The sequence below is a fragment of the Rosa rugosa genome, chromosome 7, assembly GCF_958449725.1.
Source record: "Rosa rugosa chromosome 7, drRosRugo1.1, whole genome shotgun sequence".
Taxonomy (NCBI): Eukaryota; Viridiplantae; Streptophyta; class Magnoliopsida; order Rosales; family Rosaceae; genus Rosa; species Rosa rugosa.
The window spans coordinates 12,258,419-12,283,160 of NC_084826.1; the positions used below are offsets into that span (position 1 = coordinate 12,258,419).

The 24,742-nt window shown below is 39.7% G+C and overlaps 4 protein-coding genes and 1 long non-coding RNA gene across 6 annotated transcripts; 3 read left to right on the forward strand and 2 right to left on the reverse strand.

Annotated features, from left to right (window-relative positions):
• The first annotated feature begins 835 nt into the window (after positions 1–835).
• On the forward strand, positions 836–3,403 carry LOC133720557 (pentatricopeptide repeat-containing protein At3g09650, chloroplastic). The gene has a single exon (XM_062146927.1). It carries the CDS (start codon positions 998–1,000, stop codon positions 3,212–3,214), a length of 2,217 nt encoding a protein of 738 aa, XP_062002911.1. The 5' UTR covers positions 836–997; the 3' UTR covers positions 3,215–3,403.
• A 46-nt stretch (positions 3,404–3,449) lies between these two features.
• Positions 3,450–8,729, reverse strand: LOC133720556 (probable DNA helicase MCM8). The gene is made up of 16 exons (XM_062146926.1): positions 8,503–8,729; positions 8,131–8,389; positions 7,795–8,017; positions 7,544–7,707; positions 7,110–7,367; positions 6,798–6,893; positions 6,548–6,700; positions 6,068–6,138; positions 5,859–5,977; positions 5,416–5,545; positions 5,013–5,064; positions 4,714–4,876; positions 4,426–4,600; positions 4,034–4,204; positions 3,832–3,945; positions 3,450–3,660 (listed from the first exon to the last, which is right to left on the reverse strand). The coding sequence occupies exons 1-16, from the start codon at positions 8,686–8,688 to the stop codon at positions 3,616–3,618; spliced, it is 2,379 nt and encodes a 792-aa protein (XP_062002910.1). The 5' UTR covers positions 8,689–8,729; the 3' UTR covers positions 3,450–3,615.
• A 172-nt stretch (positions 8,730–8,901) lies between these two features.
• Positions 8,902–11,084, forward strand: LOC133721711 (PWWP domain-containing protein 5-like). The gene is made up of 2 exons (XM_062148400.1): positions 8,902–8,997; positions 9,095–11,084. Exon 2 carries the CDS (start codon positions 9,157–9,159, stop codon positions 10,783–10,785), a length of 1,629 nt encoding a protein of 542 aa, XP_062004384.1. The 5' UTR covers positions 8,902–8,997; positions 9,095–9,156; the 3' UTR covers positions 10,786–11,084.
• An 8,703-nt stretch (positions 11,085–19,787) lies between these two features.
• LOC133719862 (uncharacterized) lies at positions 19,788–22,880 on the forward strand. Its single transcript, XM_062146052.1, has 2 exons — positions 19,788–21,105; positions 21,681–22,880. The coding sequence occupies exons 1-2, from the start codon at positions 20,379–20,381 to the stop codon at positions 22,649–22,651; spliced, it is 1,698 nt and encodes a 565-aa protein (XP_062002036.1). The 5' UTR covers positions 19,788–20,378; the 3' UTR covers positions 22,652–22,880.
• LOC133719863 (uncharacterized) lies at positions 22,090–24,578 on the reverse strand. Of its 2 annotated transcripts, none has more exons than XR_009851506.1 (7): positions 24,489–24,578; positions 23,924–24,334; positions 23,616–23,660; positions 23,417–23,455; positions 22,986–23,294; positions 22,443–22,639; positions 22,090–22,225 (listed from the first exon to the last, which is right to left on the reverse strand). It is a non-coding gene; the product is annotated as an uncharacterized LOC133719863 (long non-coding RNA). The 2 variants fall into 2 exon arrangements; XR_009851507.1 differs by having other exon boundaries at positions 22,986–23,328.
• Positions 24,579–24,742: the final 164 nt, after the last annotated feature.

A 24,742-nucleotide genomic window follows, 5' to 3' on the forward strand; every position in this document is an offset into this window, starting at 1 on the left:
TTATGAATTTGACTAAGGCATTATTATATAATAACTGACAATAATTGAAATTTTCTCTTTTTTATTTGAGAATGAGAATTAAGCAATGAGAAACTAGCTCTAAATACATTTTCCTCTTATGTTTAGTTTACTGCATTTTTGTAGCTGTGTATATAACAAAGAAACTTGAGAGATCAAAACGGGCACATAAGAATTTGCACAACTGGTGAACTATATTTTGCTTCAATAGACCCATTCTTTTTCTTACCTAATTCATAGATTCTTTTGTCAGCCAAAATGTTATACAAACGATTCAGAATACTAGAGTGGATCAATCTATCCATAATCATGTTGTTACTGATATCAAACAACACCTATATATCCAGTCTTTCCAAAGTTTCAGTTGCTTTTGAACCATGATTAACCATTGGAGTAACTCATTCCCTAACTAGCTATGCTTATGAATCATCTAATTGTTTCAAATGTCATTTAGGATGTCCTTGCTCATGTATATACTTTACATATAACTATGTAACTGTAATTTAATCTAAAATGAAAACTGGATACAATTTTTTTATCTTCACCATTTAATGCATAATTTGATTTATTTATTTTCAGTCAATAAAAATAAATATTTTGGGTGCTTTGTATAAATATGTATAAGAAAAATTGGATGTATAATGAAATTCTCCAAAGCCCGTTCACCCAGAAAAAACAAAAACAAAAAAAAGAGAGAGAGAGAGAGAAGAAAATCATTTTTTTTTTCCTTTTCTTTCTACATCCATAAATATCCTTTTCTTTCCTTAATTGTAAACTGTTGGTGACTAAATTTGCAAGTAGCTTGCACCAAATGAAACAAGAGGATAGAATCCAGTCGACGTAGTAAGCCCCTCTTCCACTCAACACAAAACTCAAACCATCTCCATCTCCCTCCCCTTCATAACCCAATTTGATTATCTCGATTCTTCCACAATTACTTAATTAAACCCTCCATTTCTCTTCCCCAAATGGACCAACTATGAACCTCAAACCACCTCCACCATCTTCACCATTACCCACCAATTCAAACCCCCACACCCTCACTCTCCACTGGGTCTCTCCCCCTCCTTATCCCTCCTCCATTTCCAAACTCACGCGCTCATTTCGCCTCCACGCCACCGCCGCCAACCCACCCGCAGACTTAACTCTCACAACCGCCGCCGCCGACGACGACGAGCCACCGATATCTAATGAAGACCAGAAGCTTCTAATCCTCCTCCGCCAGAGAAAAACAGAAGAGGCATGGATTCTCTACACCCAATCCTCCCGCCTCCCCAATCCCACTTGCCTCAGCCGCTTGCTCTCCCAGCTGTCCTACCAGAACACCCGCACCAGCCTCACGCGCGCCCAGTCCATCATCACGCGCCTCCGCAATGAGCGCCAGCTCCGCCACCTCGACGCCAACTCCCTCGGCCTCCTCGCCGTCGCCGCCTCCAAGGCCGGCCAGACCCGCTACGCCACCTCCATCGTCAAGTCCATGCTCCGCTCCGGCTTCCTCCCCCACGTCAAGGCCTGGAGCGCCGTCGTCAGCCGCCTCGCTGCCTCCGGCGACGACGGCCCTTCCGAAGCGCTCAAGCTCTTCTATTCCGTCACGCGCCGCGTCCGGAGGTTCGCCGAGCCGGAGCTGGTGGCGGACTCGCGGCCGGACACGGCGGCGTTCAATGCTGCGCTGAATGCTTGTGCTAATTTGGGTGATACAGATAGGTTCTTGAAGCTGTTCGACGAAATGCCTGAGTCAGGTGCCGAGCCGGATGTGCTTACTTATAACGTGATGATCAAGCTCTGCGCTAGAGTTGGAAGGAAGGACTTGCTTGTTTTTGTGTTGGAGAGGATTTTGGAGCAGGGGATCACAGTGTGTATGACTACATTGAATTCCCTGGTTGCGGCTTATGTTGGTTTCGGAGACTTGGAAACTGCGGAGAGGATGGTTCAGGCAATGAGGGAAGGGAGGAGAGACCTCTGCAAGATTCTAAGGGAGGCAAATTTGAGGAGTTCGAATTCTAGTGGAAGAGATGGGGATGTGTTTGAGAGGTTGCTTCCGAATTCAGTTACAGCTAGTGAACGTGAGCCGCCATTGTTGCCGAAAGCGTATACTTCTAACTCTAGGATTTACACTACACTGATGAAGGGTTATATGAATGCTGGGCGTGTTACTGACACGGTTCGGATGCTTGAGGCACTGAGGCACCAGGATGATAGCTCGAGTCAGCCTGACCATGTGACATATACGACTGTTGTTTCTGCATTTGTGAAGGCGGGTTCCATGGACCGTGCTCGCAGGGTGCTTGCTGAGATGACGAGAGTTGGCGTGCCTGCAAATCGGATAACGTATAACATTCTTCTTAAGGGTTATTGTCAGCAGCTGCAGATAGACCAGGCAAAGGAGCTGGTTAGAGAGATGACTGAGGATGCGGGGATTGAGCCTGATGTGGTTTCGTATAACATCTTGATCGATGGGTGCATACAGGTTGATGACAGTGCTGGTGCTCTTGCTTTCTTCAATGAAATGAGAGCAAAAGGAATTGCTCCCACCAAGATCAGCTACACCACTTTGATGAAAGCTTTTGCCTTGTCTGGACAGCCAAAGCTGGCTAACAAGGTATTCGAAGAAATGCTTAACGATCCTCGGGTGAAGGCTGATTTGGTAGCTTGGAACATGTTGGTCGAAGGGTATTGCAGACTGGGGTTGGTTGAAGAATCCAAGAAAATCATTCAGAGAATGAAAGAGCATGGGTTTCACCCTGATGTGGCTACTTATGGTAGCCTAGCTAATGGGATAGCATTGGCCAGAAAACCGGGAGAGGCACTTTTGCTTTGGAATGAAGTGAAGGACAGATGTACAGCGAAAAAGGAAGGTGAAAAATCTGATGATTCAGATCCTCCAACATTGAAACCTGATGAAGGGCTATTGGATACTTTGGCTGATATTTGTGTTAGGGCTGCTTTCTTCAAGAAGGCTCTGGAAATTGTCGCTTGTATGGAAGAGAATGGGATTCCTCCGAACAAGACCAAGTTCACTAAAATCTATGTGGAGATGCATTCGAGGATGTTTACTAGTAAGCACGCCTCACAAGCTAGGCAGGACAGGAGGAGTGAAAGGAAGAGAGCAGCTGAGGCTTTCAAGTTTTGGTTGGGTTTACCCAATTCTTATTATGGGAGTGAATGGAGGTTAGGATCTTTGGATGGAGATAACTGACTGTTATGCTTCGGATTCAGTTTTGACCACTTGGCATATCACCTGTATACGTTATTACTCAAGAAATAGTTGTAGTGTATTCACAAAATCTGAGAGAGTGAATCATGGGTATGAACTTTCTCATGTAATTCCAGTGAAGAAAATCACATGTAATATAATCATGTTATCATATAGGCAAATTGAAAATGATGTCCCTTGTCAAAAGTCTTTTCATATGTGTGGAAACAATGACCTAACATTTAGATGACAATATTATATACAATTGGAAGTGTAACAAATTATGGCATTATGTGTTGCTTTCGGGATTAAATTCGGCCAGCACCATTTGTTACAGAAACCGTACCAATACAAAGATATACAAGTTCAATGTGCTATAAATTGCTACCCGAACCTCAGCCTCTTCACCTTGATGATGATTGACTCCTAGAATAAGATGATGATAGTAGCTGAACACAAAAACATGGTTTAATATTAATATGCATGATATAGAATTCTTGGCATTTGATATATGTGGTGATTTTAATATGGAAGCTAGGGGGTCTTAGGATCACAGTTATGCTTCATGTTCTAAATTTATATTTTTGTAATCCAAGTTTGATGTTCCCGGGTTGCAATACCTGGTATGTCTTCCCCCCCTTCTTGAGTAGATAGCCAACACTGTTTAAGTTATCAACGAATGTGTCAATGTCTGGAACTCTTAGGCCAATCCTATCTGCCAAACTGTATATTTCCTGAAATAATGTAGTACAGCATATGGATGACCAACCAAAGGAGACTGAACAATTTTTAAAAGTACACGAAAATTTCAGATTGACATACAGAAATTGAGAAAGTGTCTTTCTGGTGCAACTCTGATTGCTTATTAAGGGCACTTAAAAACCGCTTTGCTTCTTTTTGTTGACTCATCCCTCCACTCCGACCAAAATCCACAACACCATGCTCATCAATGTACTTGTCATACAAGGATTCTCTCATGATTTCAACCACTTCCTGCAAATAGGATGATCCAGAAAGTCTTTACAAGCTAATGTGGCTAAAAGTTGATAATAATTGCCGAGTAACCAATCACCAAACTTATGGCTTAATGGACGATAATCAAAATCCATTCCAAAAACATAAAGCAAGAAGAATGCAACATTCAGACAAATGGTCAAAGCTTCTTTTGTTCTTCGAGGGTTTGAAATGTCTTTTTGCCAGATAAGAGAACTAACCGTTGCATCTTGGGCTGTAATTTCCTCCCTTAAATCTAACCTAGCTCGAGCTTCTGTCAGCCTCACCAGACTCTCCAGTTGCCTCGCTGTTATTGGTGTGCTATCAGCAGATGTAGCATGGTCTCTCAGTTTCAAGTAAAATTTCTGCAGGATTTCTGCTGCCGGCTTTGACATCCTGGTTAACCCAAAAAAGCTTATAGACAAGAAATTATAAAACGAAAGAAACTTCATCTCATCATGGATAATCAAATGCAAAAGATTTCCAAAGAAGATGTCATCTGAAATCACCTTGGAAAGACAAACGTTTTTGCATAAGCAATATACTTGCGAAGAAGTTGCATGGGTAATGGAACAAAATCAGCATCCTTCTTTGGGTCAAGCCTCAACCTTGAAACCAAAGAACGACCTCCGCTCATATCTATGCCTTCTGCACTTTGTGATGCTGCATTTTCTGAAGCAGAAGGCATTTTGTTGTCAAAAAGTAAAAACACACTCTAAGGGGGACCATATATCCAGATCGCAGTCACTACTTTGCTTTGCAAAATAATAAATAACTTATCATGTCTCTGGGTATATGTAGAAACTACCTCTACGAATCTTTTTTGCAGCTGGCGAATGCTCTCCATATCCAGTATGAAGCTGCATGATAGACATCCATGTCCTTGAATTACACAGCTTATAAAACTAAATTCAGTACAATTACATATCGAAACAGACTAGCAAATGTTTCATTTTCCCAGGACAGTAATCGTTTATAGTTTCTAGAGAATTTGGTTTTTTCCTTTCAGTGGCTTTGTGTATCATAATTTGCCAATAACATTGTCTAGACTCTAGAGAGATGTATAATCTCCATTTACATGCCAATATGAACATTTTTCAACTGTCACCATGATTTTATGTCAAACATAGTATGCATGTCTGACAGTTTCTTCAAAATGAGAAATAAATAGTATACAATTGACAAAATATGGGCCCGGCCGGATAACTTACTGACATAATGTGCTCTGAGACTCGCTTATCCAGAAGTTCATCGGGTTTGTCAAGTAATATGAAAACCAAATCAAATCGTGAGAGGAGAGCAGCACTTATTTTCAGATTTTCATTCACAGTTTTGGCACGACTGCAGTTTAGAAATATAATGTTATCATAAATTGAACTGTCATGATAGCAAAGCTACATGAATGTAGTATAAACATGAGTCACATGATATTGCAATAGTGTGGGTGATGGTATTGCAATAGTGTGGGAGATTGAGAGAGAGGGAGAAAATCAAGTTTTTATAGAGTTCTTGGAAATGAACTGAATAGCATGAGTATGAGAAGAAATGCAAAAAAAGCGTGAGCACCAACATAGGCAAAGCACAAGATGTTATTTTATCAATTACCAGAATCATAATAATCCATGGACCAACAAATAGGAAATAAGAGCATTACTTATAATGACCACCAACAGGGTTTGCTGCTGCTAAGACAGAAGTTCGTGCTGACAGACTTGCCACTAATCCAGCCTTTGCAATAGACACACACTGCTGTTCCATGGCTTCCAGTAGGGCCTGCAGCAATCCCATATAAGTAAAACAAGTCTTGATATTCAGAAGTTAGATGGTAGAAAATAATATGAAGTTATGAACCCATGAAACAACCTGATGCTCTGAAGTCATTTTGTCGAACTCATCAATGCAGCACAAGCCACTATCTGCAAGTACCATGGCACCTAAAATTGATTGCCATTTACAGACTGTGAGTATTCTGTAATTGTTCATTACTTGAAAAGTCACGGGTCTCAAATGATGTAGACCTGGATGTCTCCAGCCCCATAAAATTGTTGAGAGATGTTATCTTTAGTACAGTAGCTTAATTATGTATTACATGGGAACCAGAGTACTAATATTATTCTCTATCACCACAGAATAAAATATTAGTACTACTAATACTGCTGCTTGACTGAATTACATGCCATTGCCTAAAAGCATCAACATAAGTATTTCTGTTCTGATTATTTGATATTATAGTTTAAGCTGCCAGAAGATAAACATTCAGTTTTCATTTAGTTAGATTTTACCAATCACTAGGAAGTGAATCATAATTGGTAGTCAAAGAAGAACAAGAAGGAAAGGAACCACCTGCTTCAAACGCATAATCACTTGTCATAGAATCCTTTACAACAGCTACAGTGAGCCCAGCTCTGGTTGTGGCATTACCACATACATAAATACCTCGCGGAGAAACAGCTGCTGCTGCTTGAAGTATTTGGCTCTTTCCTAGTCCAGGATCACCTAAGAAAACAAGGAGGCTACATAATCACCTTCTCTTTTTCATGAATAGCTTTCAAAATTTAGTTCTTCAAGGTAGCATGATGGAGTACAAACATACCAACAATAATGACATGAATGTCTCCCCTAACAGGAACCTTGTTTTGATCATTGGAGTGCTTCCTTACACCTCCAAAGAGTGCCAGTATTATCCCCGCTAAAGAAAGTAATTAGCCTCATTAGACCATTTATCGGCAGTTTTAAAAAATTTAGTGAACATAAAAACTGTCACATTCTCAATGAGGAGATGCATTGTTATAACTAGCAGTGATAAAAATACAAGCGAAACAGAGGAGACTAAATTACGAGATAACTGCAGCATATATGAGCATGAACTTTTGAAGACAGTAAAGTGAAGAAAACAGCATATTACCTTTAACGAGCTCATGGCCATAGATGGATGGACAGATAGATTGGATTAGTTGCCGGAAGGTATCTGGACCATGTTCCTCCGAGAACTTGACAATGAATTCCAAATCCCTTGGGGAAAATGAGTCAACAAGTGCTACAGACCCAGCATTAGAACTAGAATCTTGTACACCTTCAGGCATAGACTGTGACTTGGAGTTTTTAATTGAAACAGCTTCTAGATACAAATAGTAAATTCCCTGACTTTTGCCTTTCGATTTTCCTGAAAACGTAAAATATAAATCATGTTGCATTTAGGATAGAAATTAGTTCTGTCATTCACCATGAAGGAATGACATACTTATGATTAAGATATAAAACTCTTTCTAAAGGCCTAGAAATTTGAAAAAGCATGCAGTGATGCAGGACATTCAAGTGAACTCCAAAGAAAATCTTTACCTCCTCCAATGTCCATGTAATTGTTAATGACTCTTATTATCCCAGTGACAGTCACCACATCTCCAGGGATGCATGCATCAACAAGATCTTCAAGAAGTTCACATTCTACTGTTCGAGGCACCCGGCCTTCTTCATGATCCTCAGGTTTCAGCAGCTCCTGTATCCTTACATAGTATCAAACGACAAAATTGACAAGATCAATAAAGGTACATAAAAAGCCTCAACTGGATTACTCTATTCGAAATACCTACCTTATCTTTTGAAAATCTATTGTTTGAGCAGTCAGTCGATTTGGAAGAAAAGTTCTGCTCTTGCACCCATGAAGATCACATTTCAATGGTGGGGAAAACTTCCCATCAGGGAACATACGCGTAATGCTCGTCTTACACTTCACACAGTCAAAATCCATTTGCACCACAAAAGGCCTCACAGTGCTAACTTTTACTACACTACCGCGCACAGATACAAGCTTGTCTGCAATATAACCAAATAACCCCATTCACATTAAATATATAATTGACCAAATGTTACCTCAAACTCAAAATAGTATTTATTGGGGGAAAAGAAAAACACACAAAACCATATACCTATATAAGCAGCTTTCAAGTTCTTCAAAGCAATAATCGATTCCGGGTAGTTATGCAACCGAATATTAACTCGGATATCATCCTCCATTCTATCACTTTCCCATTGAGTCAACAGAACCTTGTGCACTGCAATACTCATACACAATAGGGTTACCTTCGGCTTCTCCTCCAACGCTTCATAAAACTCCTCAACTTCACACTCTTTCCGAAATTTCTCAAAGTCAACCCACACCGCAACCACGCCGTCCTCGTCCTTGATCTGCAAATCCAAACTCTCACATACTCAGAACCCTAAACCCCCAAATTCCTAATTCGTGGCCAATAAAACTCAATTCAACTAAAAAAATTAAATAATTTTGTTCGGAATCAGACCTGAGAGAGAAGAGCTTGGCCCGGCGGCGTAATGAAGAAGCTGACGAGGGAGTGCGTGAGGTTGAGCCAGGGTTTGTCGTCGCCGAGGTCGATTTCGGCCAAGTACGCGGCCCAGATCTCGCTGAGCCCAGCGGCGTATGAAGAGCCGTAGCTCGAGCTCGTGCTCTTCCCCGCCGCGCCGTACATCGCCGATCGAGATTTCGCTTCTGGTGTGTTCGTCCCCGGGTTTTGGCGGGAGAAAATGAATGATATGCCAAAAACGGTGGTGCGTTCAAAAGTTTATCTCCTCTCTCTCTCTCTTTCCACGACATGTCGTTTGTCATCGCTCCCCTTACACATAGCTCACGCCTATATCCGCCACGTGTCCTTTCGAATTTCTCGGGGTTGACGGTCACAGATGAAAAGGATAAAAGGCCACACACTAGGCATGTTTTCAACACTCAACACAGTGAAAAAATCTGGAAGCAAGATCAGTCAAACCACTCAGGCTGTAAGGTATGCAATTCCTTTCCTCTCTGTTTTAACTGGGTTTTCTCCATTCTGCACATTTCACCCTAGCTAGTGCTTATTGTAAATTTATTCTGCTTTCTAGGGTTTTAGAAGAAAAAGGGTTGAATTTATAGATAGTAAAAAGTGAAAAGAGGGCATGTACTAATGGATACTGACTGTGGAGCTGAATTTGGTGAATGGTTGGTTTTTGATGCCAAGGATAGTTGTAAGAATGTTGAAAGTTCGTTAATTTCGGATAAAGATAGAGTAAAAGATGAGACTTTGAGGGAAAGGATGGAAGGTAAAGTTGTGAGTGCTAGGGGAGTGGAATTTAATAATAACAGTGAGTCTTTGGATTATCAAGACTTCAATGCTAGCGGCTGTTTTAAGATGGTAAATTGTGATGGGGTTGAAAATGAGGCCTTGGAAGTTAATGTGGAAGAAGAGAGTAATCGAAATGAATTGACGCCGATGAGGGTCTCTGTGAGTACTGAATGCGAGGTTGATTTGCTCAGTGTTGCTGATTTTATCCGGTATTCGAGAATGGATGGGAATGTGTCAAGTGGTGTGAATGGAAAATCTTGTTCTTCCAAGCTAGAATTTGAAGTTTCTGATCTGGTATGGGGCAAAGTAAGGACTCATCCGTGGTGGCCCGGGCAGATTTGTGATCCTTCGGCTGCGTCAGAACTGGCAAAGAAGTGTTTTAAGAGGGGTAGTTATCTGATAGCTTACTTTGGGGATCAGACATTTGCTTGGAATGAAGCACCAAAGATTAAGCCCTTTCTGGAGCACTGCTCGAAAATGGAGAAGCAGAGTGATATGGAAGAATTCCAAAACGCAGTTGGTTGTGCGTTGGACGAAGTGTCGAGAAGGGTAGAGTTTGGGCTGGCCTGTTCTTGCATATCCAAACGAGAATATGCAAAGCTCAAAACTCAGAAGATTATTAATGCTGGAATCAAGAAAGAAGCAGCAAGTAGAAGAGATGGCGGTGACAGTTCTCTTAGCGCCGCTTTTTTTGAACCTGCGAAAGTCATTAAGTTTATAAAAAAGTTGGCTCAGTTGCCATATGGCAAAGCTGACAGACTAGAACTTGTAACATCTCTAGCCCAGCTGTCAGCTTTCTGGCGTTGGAAGAGTTGTGGGCCTCTGCCAGAGGAGAATGATACTGATAATTTCCTATTGGGAGAGAAGAATCACTGCAATGAAGTAAGTGATGAAGCACTCTCAGTAGTTGAGATCGAGAAGTTGGTGCAAAAATCAGAAAGTGAAGATAACTCATTGCGTGAGTGCAAGGACATATCAGATTCCAAGGCTCAGAAGTGTTTGTTTCCAATGAGTGAGAATGAATCAGAAGGGAAAGCTGGCAGTGAATTCATTTTGCAACCTTGCAACAAAAGAAATGGTCTTGATGCTATAGCTGATGAAGATGTGCTCCCAATAATTGAGGATGGCAAGTTGGTGTGGAAATTAGAAACTAAAGATAACTCATTGCACAAGTATCGGCACATATCTGGAGATTGTATGAATCTGAGTGAAGAAGAACAAAGCTTGTCAGATTTGGAGGGTATGAAGTGTTTGTCTACTCCAATGAGTGAGAATGGATTAGAAGAGAAAGGTGATGGTAAATTGATTTCACAACCTTCTGTTAAGAAACGAAAGGAAGTTGATGCTATGGCTGATGATGCTGCTGTGAAACATAGGAAAAGTGATTCATCACAAGGGATTGGTAGCAATGCAAACTATCAGTTGTTTGGAGTTGAAGAGTTTTTTAACCTGTTTTTGCAGCAGTCTTAAGAGTCGGAGATGAATAGGTAGGGTTAACTGGAAATGTGTGAGCTGGAGAGGTGGTATAGAAAAACCTCACATCTCATAAGGAAGTCTGTACTTCACCCTGTTAATATTAATATGACTTTATAGTAGTTTTTAAAGTTTTGTCATGAACTCATGACTAGCATAACTTTGAACTCGTTTACTTGCCAACGTATTTGCACTTGTAGCTTGTTTACTTATGATTTTAGCATAATAGCTCGTTTTCCAATGGCTGTTACTGTTTTCATCTGCAATGTATGTTGTCTGCCAGTACTCATCTGATCTTTCTTCCTTTTTTCTTCTTCATTTTTCAAAAATCCTTTTTACATTCTATTTTTTCATTTCTATCATGCAAAGTGGTCTTCTGATAGTAAATTTCTGAGTGCGTTGTAGTCATCTCTGCACTATTTTAACGTCTTAGCCAATAATTACTGGACGCAATCATAGATATCTTGTTCAGTATAAACGGAATTCATAGAGGAAAGAGGTGACAATTGAGACCCGAGATGAGCAAATGGGTGAAATTGAACCGAGGTGTGTTGTCGTCGAGCTCTATTTGAGGCTTTGAATCAAGCACATGGAAGAGATTTCTGTGAGTCCAGCTCTGGATATGTAGCCTTAGTGAGCAAGTGTGGGTCTGGGGTTTCTAGTGCATTTGGCAACTGAAAATGCCAATTTCTTTCTTCTTCTATTTTTGTGAAACTCGGGTACTGTTGTAAAACGAACATAAAAATGTTTCAGAAAATGGAGAGAGCTATGCTTCAAAGAACTTGAGAGAGAGAGAGATTAGATGCAGAGAAGGAGTGTAGTCTCTCTATATTCATATTACATTGAAGTATAAATAGGATTACAAAGGTAGAGCATACAGCTCACTGAATCATTAGCCCTAGTTGTAGATTGGTTGTTAGTAGACATAATCATTCCGATCTAGATCTAGATCTGCATACAACTCATTACAACAACCTATTAACATGATATGGCCAACATAATAATTACAACACTCCCCCTTGGATATTTCATGTCAATAGTGTTGCCTAGGCTGTGTGCTTTTAAGTTGCCTCGTCAAAAACCTTGCCAAGTAATAAAAACCCTGTGGGAAAAACAACCTTGGTCGAAGGAGAAAAAGAGCACAACGCGCATGAGTGTGGAGTAGCAATATCATAGCTTCGGAGATAAGTGGAGTCTTCTTATCAGCATCATAAGTAGGTAGTATGTCTACGAGAGGGATGCATTTAGATTTGCTACACCAAAACCTTGCCCGGTAAACCCAGTGGGAAAAACCCGTGGTCGAAGGGAAAAGATGAGCAAATGCATATATGTTGAATCAAAAACATCTTCAGGATGGAGCGACCATGCTAAAGATGTGCCTCGTTAAAACCTTGCCAGGTAATAAAACCCAGTGGGACAAAATAACCCTGGACGAAGGACAAAAGAGTACACGATGGTCAAGTGGGTATGCTTCTGGATACTCCCCCTGATTTCAACTCCCCCTGAAAATTACATGTTAGGTAATTCAGATAATTTACGTAGACCAATACCTTGTACATGCTTCTGGAATGTAGACTTTGGTAGTGACTTAGTGAAGAGGTCTGCACGATTGTCTTCAGATCGAATCTGCTTGACCTCAATCTTCTGATGCTCTTGTTGTTGCTGATTGAAGAAAAACTTTGGTGCAATATGTTTGGTGTTGTCTCCTTTGATGAAACCTGTCTTCATTTGCTCGATGCAAGCAGCATTATCCTCGTGGATAGTGGTTGGTTCATCAGTGGTGTGCTTTAAACATGCTTTGTGATGGCTCTCAACCATATACATTCACGTACTGCTTCGTGAAGAGCTAGAATCTCAGCATGATTCGAAGAGGTAGCAACAAGGGTCTGTTTTGTAGACCTCCAAGAAATTGCGGTATTCCCAATGGTAAAGACATAACCAGTTTGGGAACGTGCCTTGTGCGGGTCTGATAGATAGTCTATATCAGCATATCCAACAAGGTAAGCATCATTCTGAGGATCAATGGGGTGATCCATTCCTTGATGCGTAGGGATAGGATAAGCTCATATCCGCCGTACCTCTAAGGTAGCGAAAAATGTCTTTTATGCCATTCCAGTGGCGGCATGTTGGCGCAGAGCTATATCTAGCTAACAAGTTCACTTTAAATGAGATGTCCTATCTAGGGCATTGAACCAAGTACAATAATGCGCCTATTGCACTTAGATATGAGACTTCTGGCACCAATATCTATTCGTTATCATCTGCAGGACGATACGGTTCTCTCTAGACTTCAGACGACCATGGGTGTGCTTGCTTTTATCTTCATTAAAGCATCTTAACATCTTCTAGATGTAATTTGGTTGATGGACCAAAATTTCATCTGCACTGTCCTCAGACTTCAGGTCGAGACAATAATTTGTTTCCCAAGGCCTTTCATCTCAAATTCCGACTTCAGGTGTTTTGCGGTTTCCTTGATCTCTTCAGGAGTATCAGTCAAATTTATGTCATTGACATAGACCGCCACAATTCCAAACGAGGAACTTGCTTCCTTAATAAACACGCATGGGCATAGTTTATTATTCACATATCTCATCCCGACCAAATATTCACTTAGACGGTTATACCACCTCCGTCTAGATTGTTTCAATCCATCAAGTGAACGCTGCAAAACTAATGAAGAGCGTGTTCCGTGGTCTAGAACTTATTTGCATCGGGTATATTAAGTCCTTCAGGAACTTTTATGTATATCTCTGTATCGTGATCCCCATAGAGATAAGCTGTGACCACATTCATAAGCTGCATATTCAGTTTTTCGGAAACTACCAAACTGATAAGGTAGCGGAACGTTATGACGTCCATTACGGGAGAATACGCCTCCTCGTAATCAATCACAGGGAGTTGAGAAAATTCTTGCGCCACTAGACGAGCCTTGTGTATCACAATCTCGTTTTTCTCATTACGCTTCCTTACAAATACCCATTCAAATTCTACAGGTTTAACATGGGGAGGTGTGGGAACGACAGGCCCAAACACCTTTCTCTTTGTCAAGGAATCTAATTCGACCTGGATTGCTTTTTTCCATTTTGGCTAGTCGTCTCTACGTTGACATTCATCAACGGAGCGAGGTTCGATGTCATCGCTATTTATAATTTCGGTAGCTACTGCGAATACAAATATATCATCAATGATAATCTCATTCCGATTCCAGATCTCACTTAAGCATGCATAATTTACCGAGATTTCTCTATTCTCGGGAGTGGGTTCAGACGTTGGAGCGTCCCCCAACGTCGTCTCTTCTAGGACGGACCCATAATCCGGAATTGTCTCGTGAGATGGATCAGTTGAGATCGCGATGTCTAGTGGATTCGTTGGTGCCAGTTTTACCCTCTTCCGGGGATAAGAATCCTTCGAACCTAGTGGTCTACCTCGCTTCTGGGCAGGGACATGTGACTGGTTTGCCGCCATGGTCGTACCTCGTCCATCTGGGGCGACGCGTCCTACAGGGACATCTATCCTTGCAGGCACATTTGCAGCAGGTATATGTGATCTCGTCACTTTAGCTAGATCAGAGAAAGTGTCTCTATAGACCTAGAATTGTCCGCACTTCAGTATTTTCATGCGGTTTGGGGATCAAGATGAGACATTGTGGGGACATTCCATGTTAATTCACGCCGTTCATCAGGAACGGTGACGTTCTTATATCTCCCCCTAACGGCGGGAAGACTGTCTCATCAAAGTGACAATCCGCAAATCTAGCGGTAAAGAGATCGCCTGTCAAGGGCTCTAAAGAGCACATAATGGATGGGATTCATAATCGACATACATGTCCATCCTTTGTTGAGGACCCAATTTTGTACGTTGTGACGGCACAATTGGCACGCGGACTGCATACTCAAACGCGCGTAAGTGCGAAACATCAGGTTCGTACCTAGTCGCCAACTGTAACGCGGAGTAAGGTTGGGTAGCAGTGGGCCTCAACGGGACCAACATAGCTGCATGCAAGATTGCATAGCCCCACGCAAAAACTAGAAGCTTGGTGCGCATTACCAAGATTCTATTTGCGCGACCATCTTGGGTGTGAACATAGGGAACTATATGTTCAGCATCAATCCCAAGGGATATGCAATAATTATCGAAAGACTTCGATGTAAACTCTCCGGTATTATCAAGTCTTATAGACTTTATGGGATAATCCGAGTGGTGAACCCTCAATTTCATGATCTGGGTGAGAGTTTAGCAAAAGCAGCGTTTTCTTGTGGACAATAGTGTAACATGTGATCACTTTGTCGATACATGCATCAACCAAAACCATTAATATTTAACTGGTCCACATGGTGGTTGGATATATATGTCCACAAATTTCCCTTGCATTCTGTGCAGAAAAATGGTGGTGTATGTACTAGTCTTTGCATATGATGGTCTAGTATGGCATAGCGTGTCATTATATACAAGTCCCTTATTCAGAAGGGGATGCCCTGCGATGAATTGAGGATACGGTGCATCATACTTTGACCTGGGTGTCCCAAACGGTCATGCCATAGCAAGTAGTTGCTTGAATTAGTTAGCTTCTAGCTAACAGATTCCAATTTCTCCAATGTACGCTTCTGGCCACACACTTTGGAGGTTATGCAAAGATATTACACTCATTTTTCTCAGTGGTTTCAGCGTGATAACCGTTGGTTCGAATATCCTTAATACTCAATAACGTTCTTCTGGAACGTGGAGATTATAAGGCCTCATTAATGGTAGGTTCAGTACCATTGGACAACATATAGTGGGTTTTGCCATAACCCTGTATCAGGTTGGATTGGCCTGATACGGTTGTCACAGAGGTATGAATAGACAATAAGTTTGAAAAACATCTCCGATCTGGGAGTATGGTGTGCGTAATAGCATTTTTAACCAGACAACAAACTTCCCCACAGAATATGCCTATTCATTTATTTAATTCAATGGATCACATGTATGAATAAGTTTATTGAATTAAATATATTCGAACATAACCACATTTCTATAATCCAAAATAATTGAAAACATAAATCACCAAAATCCAAAAATGTTTCATTCATTAAGATGAAATAGATATGGCACAAGGGGCCAATTATACCCATGTCTTCGAGTTCTAATCCTCGGTATGTTCAGTAACTGCCTGAAAATCTGTGATCTCTAGTGTGGAATCGATAGGAAATGACCTTTTAATAAAGTTGGTATTTCGAGTTCCGCGACCGGCGTAATACTCATCTACTGCTTAGGCTATCGCACAACAGGTGCGGGACCAGCAGTCAATTCCTCCACATTGATAACAAAGATCATGCTGATTCTGGTGGTAGCGGGCCGAACCAATGTTCCTTTCAACTCGGGCTTGCTGAGTTATGACATCATGGTTCTTACCACGTGGGCCTTGGCCACGTGGAGCCTGATTACATGGCCTCTTGGGCTAATTTCGTTCTGCCAATCATGTCTTGCTTCAAGCAAGAAAATGGTCATTTGATGGTGAAAGTGCTCTTCTAGAGCGACCCAAAGAGTCTGTGTATCCTCTTCATCAGATACTCAACTTGGAGTGTTTTCTCCCTATGTTTCCTTTGAAAATTATGGCAATCATATTAAAAGCCTCAATGACGACATTGTTAGCATTGATTGTTGATCTCATCTTCTTTGCAATCAGATGAATTTTCACATCTTGAGTTCACTTTAGATAGTTTCTTCTGGAGACCTCCAAAGCAACAAAGTCAAACATGTTGAGATTTGACCTTTCTTACAGGAAAGGAACAAATAATATTAGTGCTTTGGGTAATATCATCCATAAGCAAGTAATGAGAACTTCAGGTTCTATAACATGATATGAAAAATTGGAATAGACATGTAAAATCTACTGGTTTTATCGTGTGTAGTGAATTTATGAAGGAAACTTCAAGTTTCTTAAACGGCATTATCGAAACTTATCGAAACTACAAGTTCGATATATGTATGAACTACTGGTTCATTTAGAACTTCTAGTTCATTGGGTACCTGCATTTTCTACACATATATTCTAGTGCGAAAATTTAGACAAGTAACACAATAATATTGAATTGAGCAAATTGAAATAATCTCACAAATTGGATAAATAAAAATCACAAATCAATTGAGATATTAATTGCATGCTAGTAAAATAACATATTAATTATCACACAATTATGTGAATAAATGCTTCTGGCAATTAATTACACATTAAATATGGTGAATCTATTTACAATATCAAATCATTTTTCCTTTTTATTTGATTCTGTTGGACCAAAGGAGTGGGCTTGATAGTGAAGCCTATCGAGCTTAGTCTGCGGGCTTGTGACCCGGCCTTTCATGCGTAATTCAAATGGTGTATGAGGCCTGCTGGGCTGCTAGGTCCCGCAGAGGGAGAGTGGGCCTGCTGGGCTCAAGCTGGTCTGCCAATGAATGAAAAGTTATTACTCAACCCTTTTGGTAACTCCAATTAAATACGACCAGGTAAGAGTATGAGGTTTGGGTGGAGCGAGGCTCTCTTAAGTACACAGCCTCATTGTATCTTGCCTAGACATCGCATCGAATTGGGTGCGCCTACTTGGAAAGATTCATAACCTTTCAATGTTATCGAAACTACGGGTTCGATACGTGTGAACTTCTGGTTCAATATTTATGTATGAACTTCTGGTTCAATAGTTATGTGTGAACTTCTGGTTCATTAAGTACCTGCATTCCGCACATATATATTCTAATGCAAAGAATTTAAGCGGGTAAAATATTTAAATTTAATATGAGCAGGTAACACCACAAAACATTATCATAATAAATAATGAAGGAAAGATGTATCATTATCACAAAGTCCAAACAAGTATATATAAATATTTGCCACAATATACATGAACTGAAGAAGTTGATAGCTAAATTAAAAGCTACTGATTTTCCTTTTTCTCATTCAATTATGCCAATTAGTGCAAGAGAAATAAGTATCTCTCATAGAGGATTAGGTTAAACTAGATGCTTCAACAAAAGTCATAAATCATGACTGCAGTTCCTACTGAACAACAGTCGAAAGACGAACTGAAACACTAAGCAAAACTACCCAGAAAAATATGAAAATTTACAGAGATGCAGTAAACACACAGGGGCTCCAGCATGCAAAATTTGGTGAGTTTTGGAGTTGATTTACTATTTCAAATAAATACTGGAACACAGAGAACAGTAGGTAAAATGAAACAGCAAAATCGGTTTTTGTTTGGAAAAACCTACTTGGTTGTAGAGCTGGTAGAGTGAAGTTGATTGAATGATGAACTGCCTCTTCTCTGCAACCCAATAGTTATTCACCTCTCCTCTTATCAATCTGCAATCCAAATCGTAGAGCTATTCGTGCTGATAACGTGTTGTAAAACGAACATAAAAATGTTTCAGAAAATGGAGAGAGCTATGCTTCAAAGAACTTGAGAGAGAGAGAGATTAGATGCAGAGAAGGAGTGTAGTCTCTCTATATTCATATTACATTGAAGTATAAATAGGATTACAAAGGTAGAGCATACAGCTCACTGAATCATTAGCCCTAGTTGTAGATTGGTTGTTAGTAGACATAATCATTCCGATCTATTCCGATCTAGATCTAGATCTGCATACAACTCATTACAACAACCTATTAACATGATATGGCCAACATAATAATTACAACAGGTACGACAATTATTATTGGTAGAACTAATTGTTACAAGAAGTAGAAAGGAGTTCAAGACTTCTATCGCAAAAAATAGAGTACTTTTAGCTAGCTAGGGTTGGTGCTCTCTCTATCCACAAACTTGATCGTAGAAGTCAGGTCAGGGACTACTCCGACAACTCGCATCTCATGGTGCTGGCACGCTGCATAACACGTAAAAGAGACTGTTTGCATCACATTTTTGGAAGAGCCAAACAATTACTATCCACAAACTTGATCGTAGAAGTCAGGTCAGGGACTACTCCGACAACTCGCATCTCATGGTGCTGGCACGCTGCATAACACGTAAAAGAGACTGTTTGCATCACATTTTTGGAAGAGCCAAACAATTACTGCCAAGACAACAAAATTTGTTGTGTGAATGTGTGTATGACATAGAGGTAGATACAGTAGAGTTTTCCATTATTTTCCACATCAAAGTTTAATATTCATTTTAAGAATATCTTTAGTTCAATCTTGCACAGTTACATTCAACTCTACAAAAATATCTAAACTCTGCATATTTTATAAAAACTAGTCAAAGAAAATCTTCAACTCTAAAAGAGATGTAAATAGCACAGTTTGTTTAGCTTCGATCATCTGGCAAAGCATCGTTCTGATTTATTATCAGAAACATAAGGGAAGCTCCTTCAGCTTGAAGCTGGAGTCAATTGAGTCGTTTAGCCCAAATTGTTGTCAATGTTATAAATTGATTCGGTTATATGTAAAAAATGTAAAATGAATGTAATAACTTGGTTGTCAATGTCGTAAATTTGATTCAACTAAATTATAATTTTGGTTCAATTAGATATAAGATGAATGTACGATAAATATTACAGTATCATAGACTACCCGAGCTAGAATGGAATATCTTTATATGAAATTTATGCCATTGATCTACTTCTACTTCGTGGCTCTAGAAAGAAAAAGAAATTATGTAAGCTATGTAAGCTAAAAAATAGTCAAAATTGATCTTGACTAATAAATGGACTAATGAGACATCATTGTCACCTTGTCAATAATTGACCAAGAAAACTATGCTCAACCATCATTGGATGTAAATTTAACAATAAAAATAATTATTTTTAAGTCGGGTTATTTTATTTTCCACTATAGATTTACATCCAACGGTGATAGAGTATATTTTTCAATTACTGACCAGGTAAACACCATTAATGTAACTAGTCATGTCTATGTGAAAATACATTTTTAAACTTTGACATAATAGGAATTATTCCTACAAATAAGATTACCAAATCATGTGCTTGTAAATTTTGGTCCAAGCCCTTTAAAACAAGACCATGACACCCTCCTTCTCAAAATTTGAGTTTCAGAGGTTTGGAGAACTCGGTCAATCAAACCGCGAAAGTCCAAAGGTAACGAATTTCTGTCCTCTCTCTTATTAACTGGGTTCCCTGCATTACCATTGTGGGCACAGTTTAGTTCACCATGGTTAGGGATTGTTGTAGAAATTTCATTCTGCTTTCTAGGGTTTTATACTGGTGACTGTATATGACTTTACGGACCTGAATTACGGCGTCGTTTTCTATTGACAAAGTTGATGATCTTAGCTGTTTAAGTAGTTTAGGTGATGTAATGACTATGGTTTAGAACAGAAGGCTGAATTTGTAGATAAGTTAGTGATACTGAAGTGAAGAGGGGAGGACCTTAATTAGGTACTGAGGGTTTGATTGCAAGAAATGATAAAGGGTTGGTTCTGGAATCGAAAGATTGTTTGAAAGCCTTATTAGTTTGTGATAAGAGTAGAGGAAGAGATGAAACATTGGGGAAATTACCGATTTCGTTGAATTGAAAAATCCCCAGTGGAAGCACTCATTCTCGTACTGAAAGTGTGCATACTTTGCTTAATATTGTTGATTTGGAGACGTATACGAGAATGGATGGGAACATGTTTAGTGATGTGAATGGACAGTATGATCCCAAACCGGAATTCCATGTTTATGATATAGTATGGGGGAAAGTAAGGGGTTATCCCTGGTGGCCTGGACGGATATGTGATCCTTCAGCTTCATCGAATGAGGCCAAGATGCTTTTCAGAAAGGGTAGTTATTTGATAGATTATTTTGGGGATCACTCATTTACTTGGAATGAAGCACCACATATTAAGCCCTTTCTGGAGTATTTCTCGCAAATGGAGAAGCAGAGCAACGAGGACGAATTCCAAAATGCCATTGCTTGTGCTCTGGACGAATTCTTAAGACGGGTAGAGTTGGGGGTGGTCTGTTCCTGCATATCTGAACAGGTATATCCAAAACTCAAAAATCAGATAATTATTAGTGATGGAGTCAGGCAAGAAGAAGAAGACAGTGGAAATGCTGGTGACGGTTCCCTGACCGCCGTCTCTTTTGAACCTCAGAAACTCATTATGCTTCTAAAGGAGTTTGCTCAGTTTTCATATGGAAAAGCTGACCAACTAGAACTTTCAACATCAGTGATCCAATTATCAGCTTTCTATTGTTGGAAGAGTTCTCAGCTGTCACTGCCAACGGAGAATGATGCCTATATATCAGTATTGGGGGAGAAGACTCAATGCAATGTATTAGGTCACAATTCACTTCCAGTAACTACAGATGAGAAGCTGGTGCAGAAATCTAAAAGTAAAGGTAACTATAATCACATATCTGAGGATAATAGTCTGGGTAAAGAACAGAAAAGTTTGTCAGATTTAACGGCTCAGAAGTGTTTCTCTTGGGGGAGGGAGGCACAATGGCACAAGGATATGCCACTGCACCCCCTGACACTTACTACTGTTTTATATTGGTTACTTATACCTTGATACTCTTCTTTTTGGTCTATCTCTTGTTCATATATACAATAGTTTGCCAATAACACAAAATTTTTCTGCATGCAATAGTCATACATAGATAAGCTATTAGTTTCGTAACGAAATCTTGCACAACTTAATAATAAGTTTGCCATAGGAAATTTGAGCAACTAAAACAAATGCATGTAATGCTTTTAGCATGCTGAATTGCTGATGATAAATCATAAAACCACAATGTATATGTGAATGGAAAATACCTTTGAAAAACAAGACAGACAGACAGACACACACACACACACACACACGCACACTATCTTAAGAGTTAATATTTATTCACAAATCACTACTTGTGCTTTTGTCCTCTTATATATTTAAGCAAGGTCATGTATTGATGGGGTTTTGCTCTATTTGTAGCTAACAACAATGATCTGGGATGTTGTGCAACATTATGGCTGATGAAGAAGCAACGCACAATTCACAACCGCAGGAATAAAATCCTGGTTCCACCCCTGTGTTTGTCTATTCCAATGACTGATAATGCAGCAGAAGGGGAAGCTAGTGGTTTGGTTGTTTTACCTTCCATGAGTGAGAATACATCAGAAGGGGAAACTAGCAGTAAATTGATTTTGCAATCTTCTGATGAGAATCCAGAGGAAGTTGATGCTATAGCGGATGAAGATGTGACGGCAGTAAGTGAAGCTGCACTTCCAGTAACAAAGGATGTGAAATTGTTGTGGAAATCAGAAGGTAAAGATAACTCATTGCACAAGTGTAATCTCATGTCTGAGTGCAGTATGAATTCGAGTGAAAAGGAGAAAATATTGTCAGATTTAAAGGCTTATAAGTGTTTGTCTACTCCAATGTGTCAGAACGGATCAGAAGGGAAAGCAGGCAGTAAATTGACTTTGCAATCCTGTGTAAAGCGCAAGGCAGTTGATGTTATGGCTGATGACTTTGCGCTGAAACATAGGAAAAGTGATTCATCAACGAGGACTAAAGATGCACTTCTGCTAACTAAGGATGAGATGTTAGTGAGGAAAACCGAAAGTAAAAGTAACTCGATGCATAAGTGCAAGCACATATATGGAGATAAAATGAATCCAAGTAAAGAACAGAAAAGCTTATCGGATTTAAATGGTGAGAAGTGTTTGTCTCCAACAAGTGAGTATAGATTACCTTCTGATCATACATTGACTTTGCACTCCTCTAGTAGTATACAAAAGGAAGTTGATCCTATAGCTGATGACTCTGCACTGGAAGATTGGGAAAGCTATTTATCAGCAGGGGATGTTGAGCAGTCTTTTGGAGTCGCAGATTTTATTAACATGTTTCTACAGAGGGAGCACACTTCTGGAGCTGGAGAAAGGATCTGTCTGGTTGAATGAAAATGTGTGAGATCAAGATCGTACATCTCTCACATTATATTTTGATGTGGAGAAGAATGCTGGAGAATGGAGATGGGAGTCTACGTTTGTTGTGATTCAACTAGATCAGTCAGGTCGGAGAAAGTTTAGAATTAGGAACTCGTTGTTTCTTTGGAAATTGATAAGCTACTCCGAATCTGGTTAAAATTCCATATGGATTTTGTGACCAATGAACCTGTTTTTACTTTTACTAATAGCTTTGTTTTTTGGGTAAATTCGGTGGCCATTATCTTAGTCATTACTCATTACAGAATGTAAGAATATTGTCAGTACACAAAAGAGACAAAGGTAGTACCTGATTAAAGATCCATGAAACTTGACACAGACGAAATGCAACGATGTTAGCATTCAGGCAAATCCATCAATCCATGAAATGCAGTCTTCCATGTATTCATGTGGTGAAGGTTATGGGGCTCAGGTCATCATCGTCTCGTCCTCTTCAGTTTGTGCATTCAACAGCTTTTTCTTTCTCTCATTCTCCAGCTTTATCTTATTCTTCTCAATCTTCATGATGACGTATTTAGGTACACCATATTCTCAATAAGCACCGCTTTTGCAATCCTCTTGTACCACCAAAAACCCGACAGATGAACCAAGAGCAGATCTACCGGTAACAGCAAGATTACATCTTTATAGAACTAGTGAAAACCAATGATATTGAAAAATCTAACAATATCAGGAATATTGACAATGCAAAACAGAAGGGAATGGAAGAGTGATACTTACGCTGAGGTAGAGATTAGTTTCTGTCAGGTCTGCGATTTTCTGCATTTGAGTTATACAGTTCAAAGTTAGACATACAGGGAGCAGAAAGCTAGGAATTTAAATATATGTTAACCTAAAACTAACAGAAAGTGATGCTATAGAACCGACACAAATACTAAAGGTGTTTTTCTCAGAGCAGAGATCAGTAAACTTCATGCACCTGCATGTGGTTCTTAAAACGCTTCACACGTTTGTCAAATTTCCCCTGCAGCTAGCAAAATGGTAGAGATAAAAAACAATAACAGAAAAAAGCCGAAAATATATATATGCCATTAATAGACTGAAATTAGCACAGCAATCGGACCAAGGACAATGCTCCAATTAATCAACTCCTGTTTAAAATAAAACCCCAACCAACTCTGACCCTTCTAGTATCATCAAAGTACAGAAAAAGATGCTGGAAAATAAAGACAGGCAAGAAGACAAAACTCATGAGAGATACCAGCGTCCAAAAGTGAAATAACCAACCTTGTCGATCTTATATCGGCCGGGCGCGAAACCCACCATTCGAGTAGCCGATTTTTATGACTTAACAGGTCCTGCCATGGAGTGCTACTTGTACTGCCTGACTAATAATAGAAAGCCAGTTGAAATAGTTGGAGTTGGAGCTTTAAAGTTGAAAGAAAACGCTGAGCAAACATGACATGATGATATGTAGATTCAAACAGATATAAATTATATCATTTTAAGTTATGACATAGGTAAGATCAAAACAATGAAGAAGGATATGTCGATCATTTATACCACAGGGATGGGAAGACGGGTTAGAAACAAGAGTTCAACAAGCTTCTCAGCTCTTTTAATAGAATCTTCTGAAGCATTATTGGCTGGGAATGCCCTCATGGTAGTGACCGGTTTACCCTTGTTTAAAAACTCGCCCTGAACATAGTTCAGAATTTTCAAGTTAATTATTATGTGTGCCAATTTGTAGATGATTGGTCCATTGATGAATTAATCTAGAATTCTATTCCATTCCTAATTCATATTTGTAAACTGAGATCCACATAAGAGTCTTTTCATAGACATGACATACCTCAATGAAATAGCATGCAATGTCAAGCTTCTGTAGAGACGATTCCTGAAGAAAAAAACATCTGATGGAGCAAGCTTTTCTTCTTTTTGATATATTCAATTGATAATCTTTTACAAGAAGGAGAAAACATATATACGGAACAAAAGGTAAAAGGGGAACAGCAAAAAGGATAAAGGAGAAAGACAAAGAAACGGAAAAGAAGGAAAAGAAGGAAAAGAAGAGACAACAAAAAGAAAGTGAAAAAGAAGAGAACA

Excerpts from the sequence above, each read along its gene's own strand:
- LOC133720557 (XM_062146927.1), top strand. The coding sequence starts at position 998 with ATGAACCTCAAACCACCTCCACCATCTTCACCATTACCCACCAATTCA.
- LOC133720556 (XM_062146926.1), bottom strand. The coding sequence starts at position 8,688 with ATGTACGGCGCGGCGGGGAAGAGCACGAGCTCGAGCTACGGCTCTTCA. Across the intron at positions 7,368-7,543 it reads TTACATGGACATTGGAGGAG|GAAAATCGAAAGGCAAAAGT; the intron begins GTAAAGATTTTC and ends TTACGTTTTCAG. Across the intron at positions 4,877-5,012 it reads TGCAAAAAAGATTCGTAGAG|AAAATGCAGCATCACAAAGT; the intron begins GTAGTTTCTACA and ends CTTCTGCTTCAG.
- LOC133721711 (XM_062148400.1), top strand. The coding sequence starts at position 9,157 with ATGGATACTGACTGTGGAGCTGAATTTGGTGAATGGTTGGTTTTTGAT.
- LOC133719862 (XM_062146052.1), top strand. The coding sequence starts at position 20,379 with ATGGATGGGAACATGTTTAGTGATGTGAATGGACAGTATGATCCCAAA. Across the intron at positions 21,106-21,680 it reads GCAGAAATCTAAAAGTAAAG|CTAACAACAATGATCTGGGA; the intron begins GTAACTATAATC and ends CTCTATTTGTAG.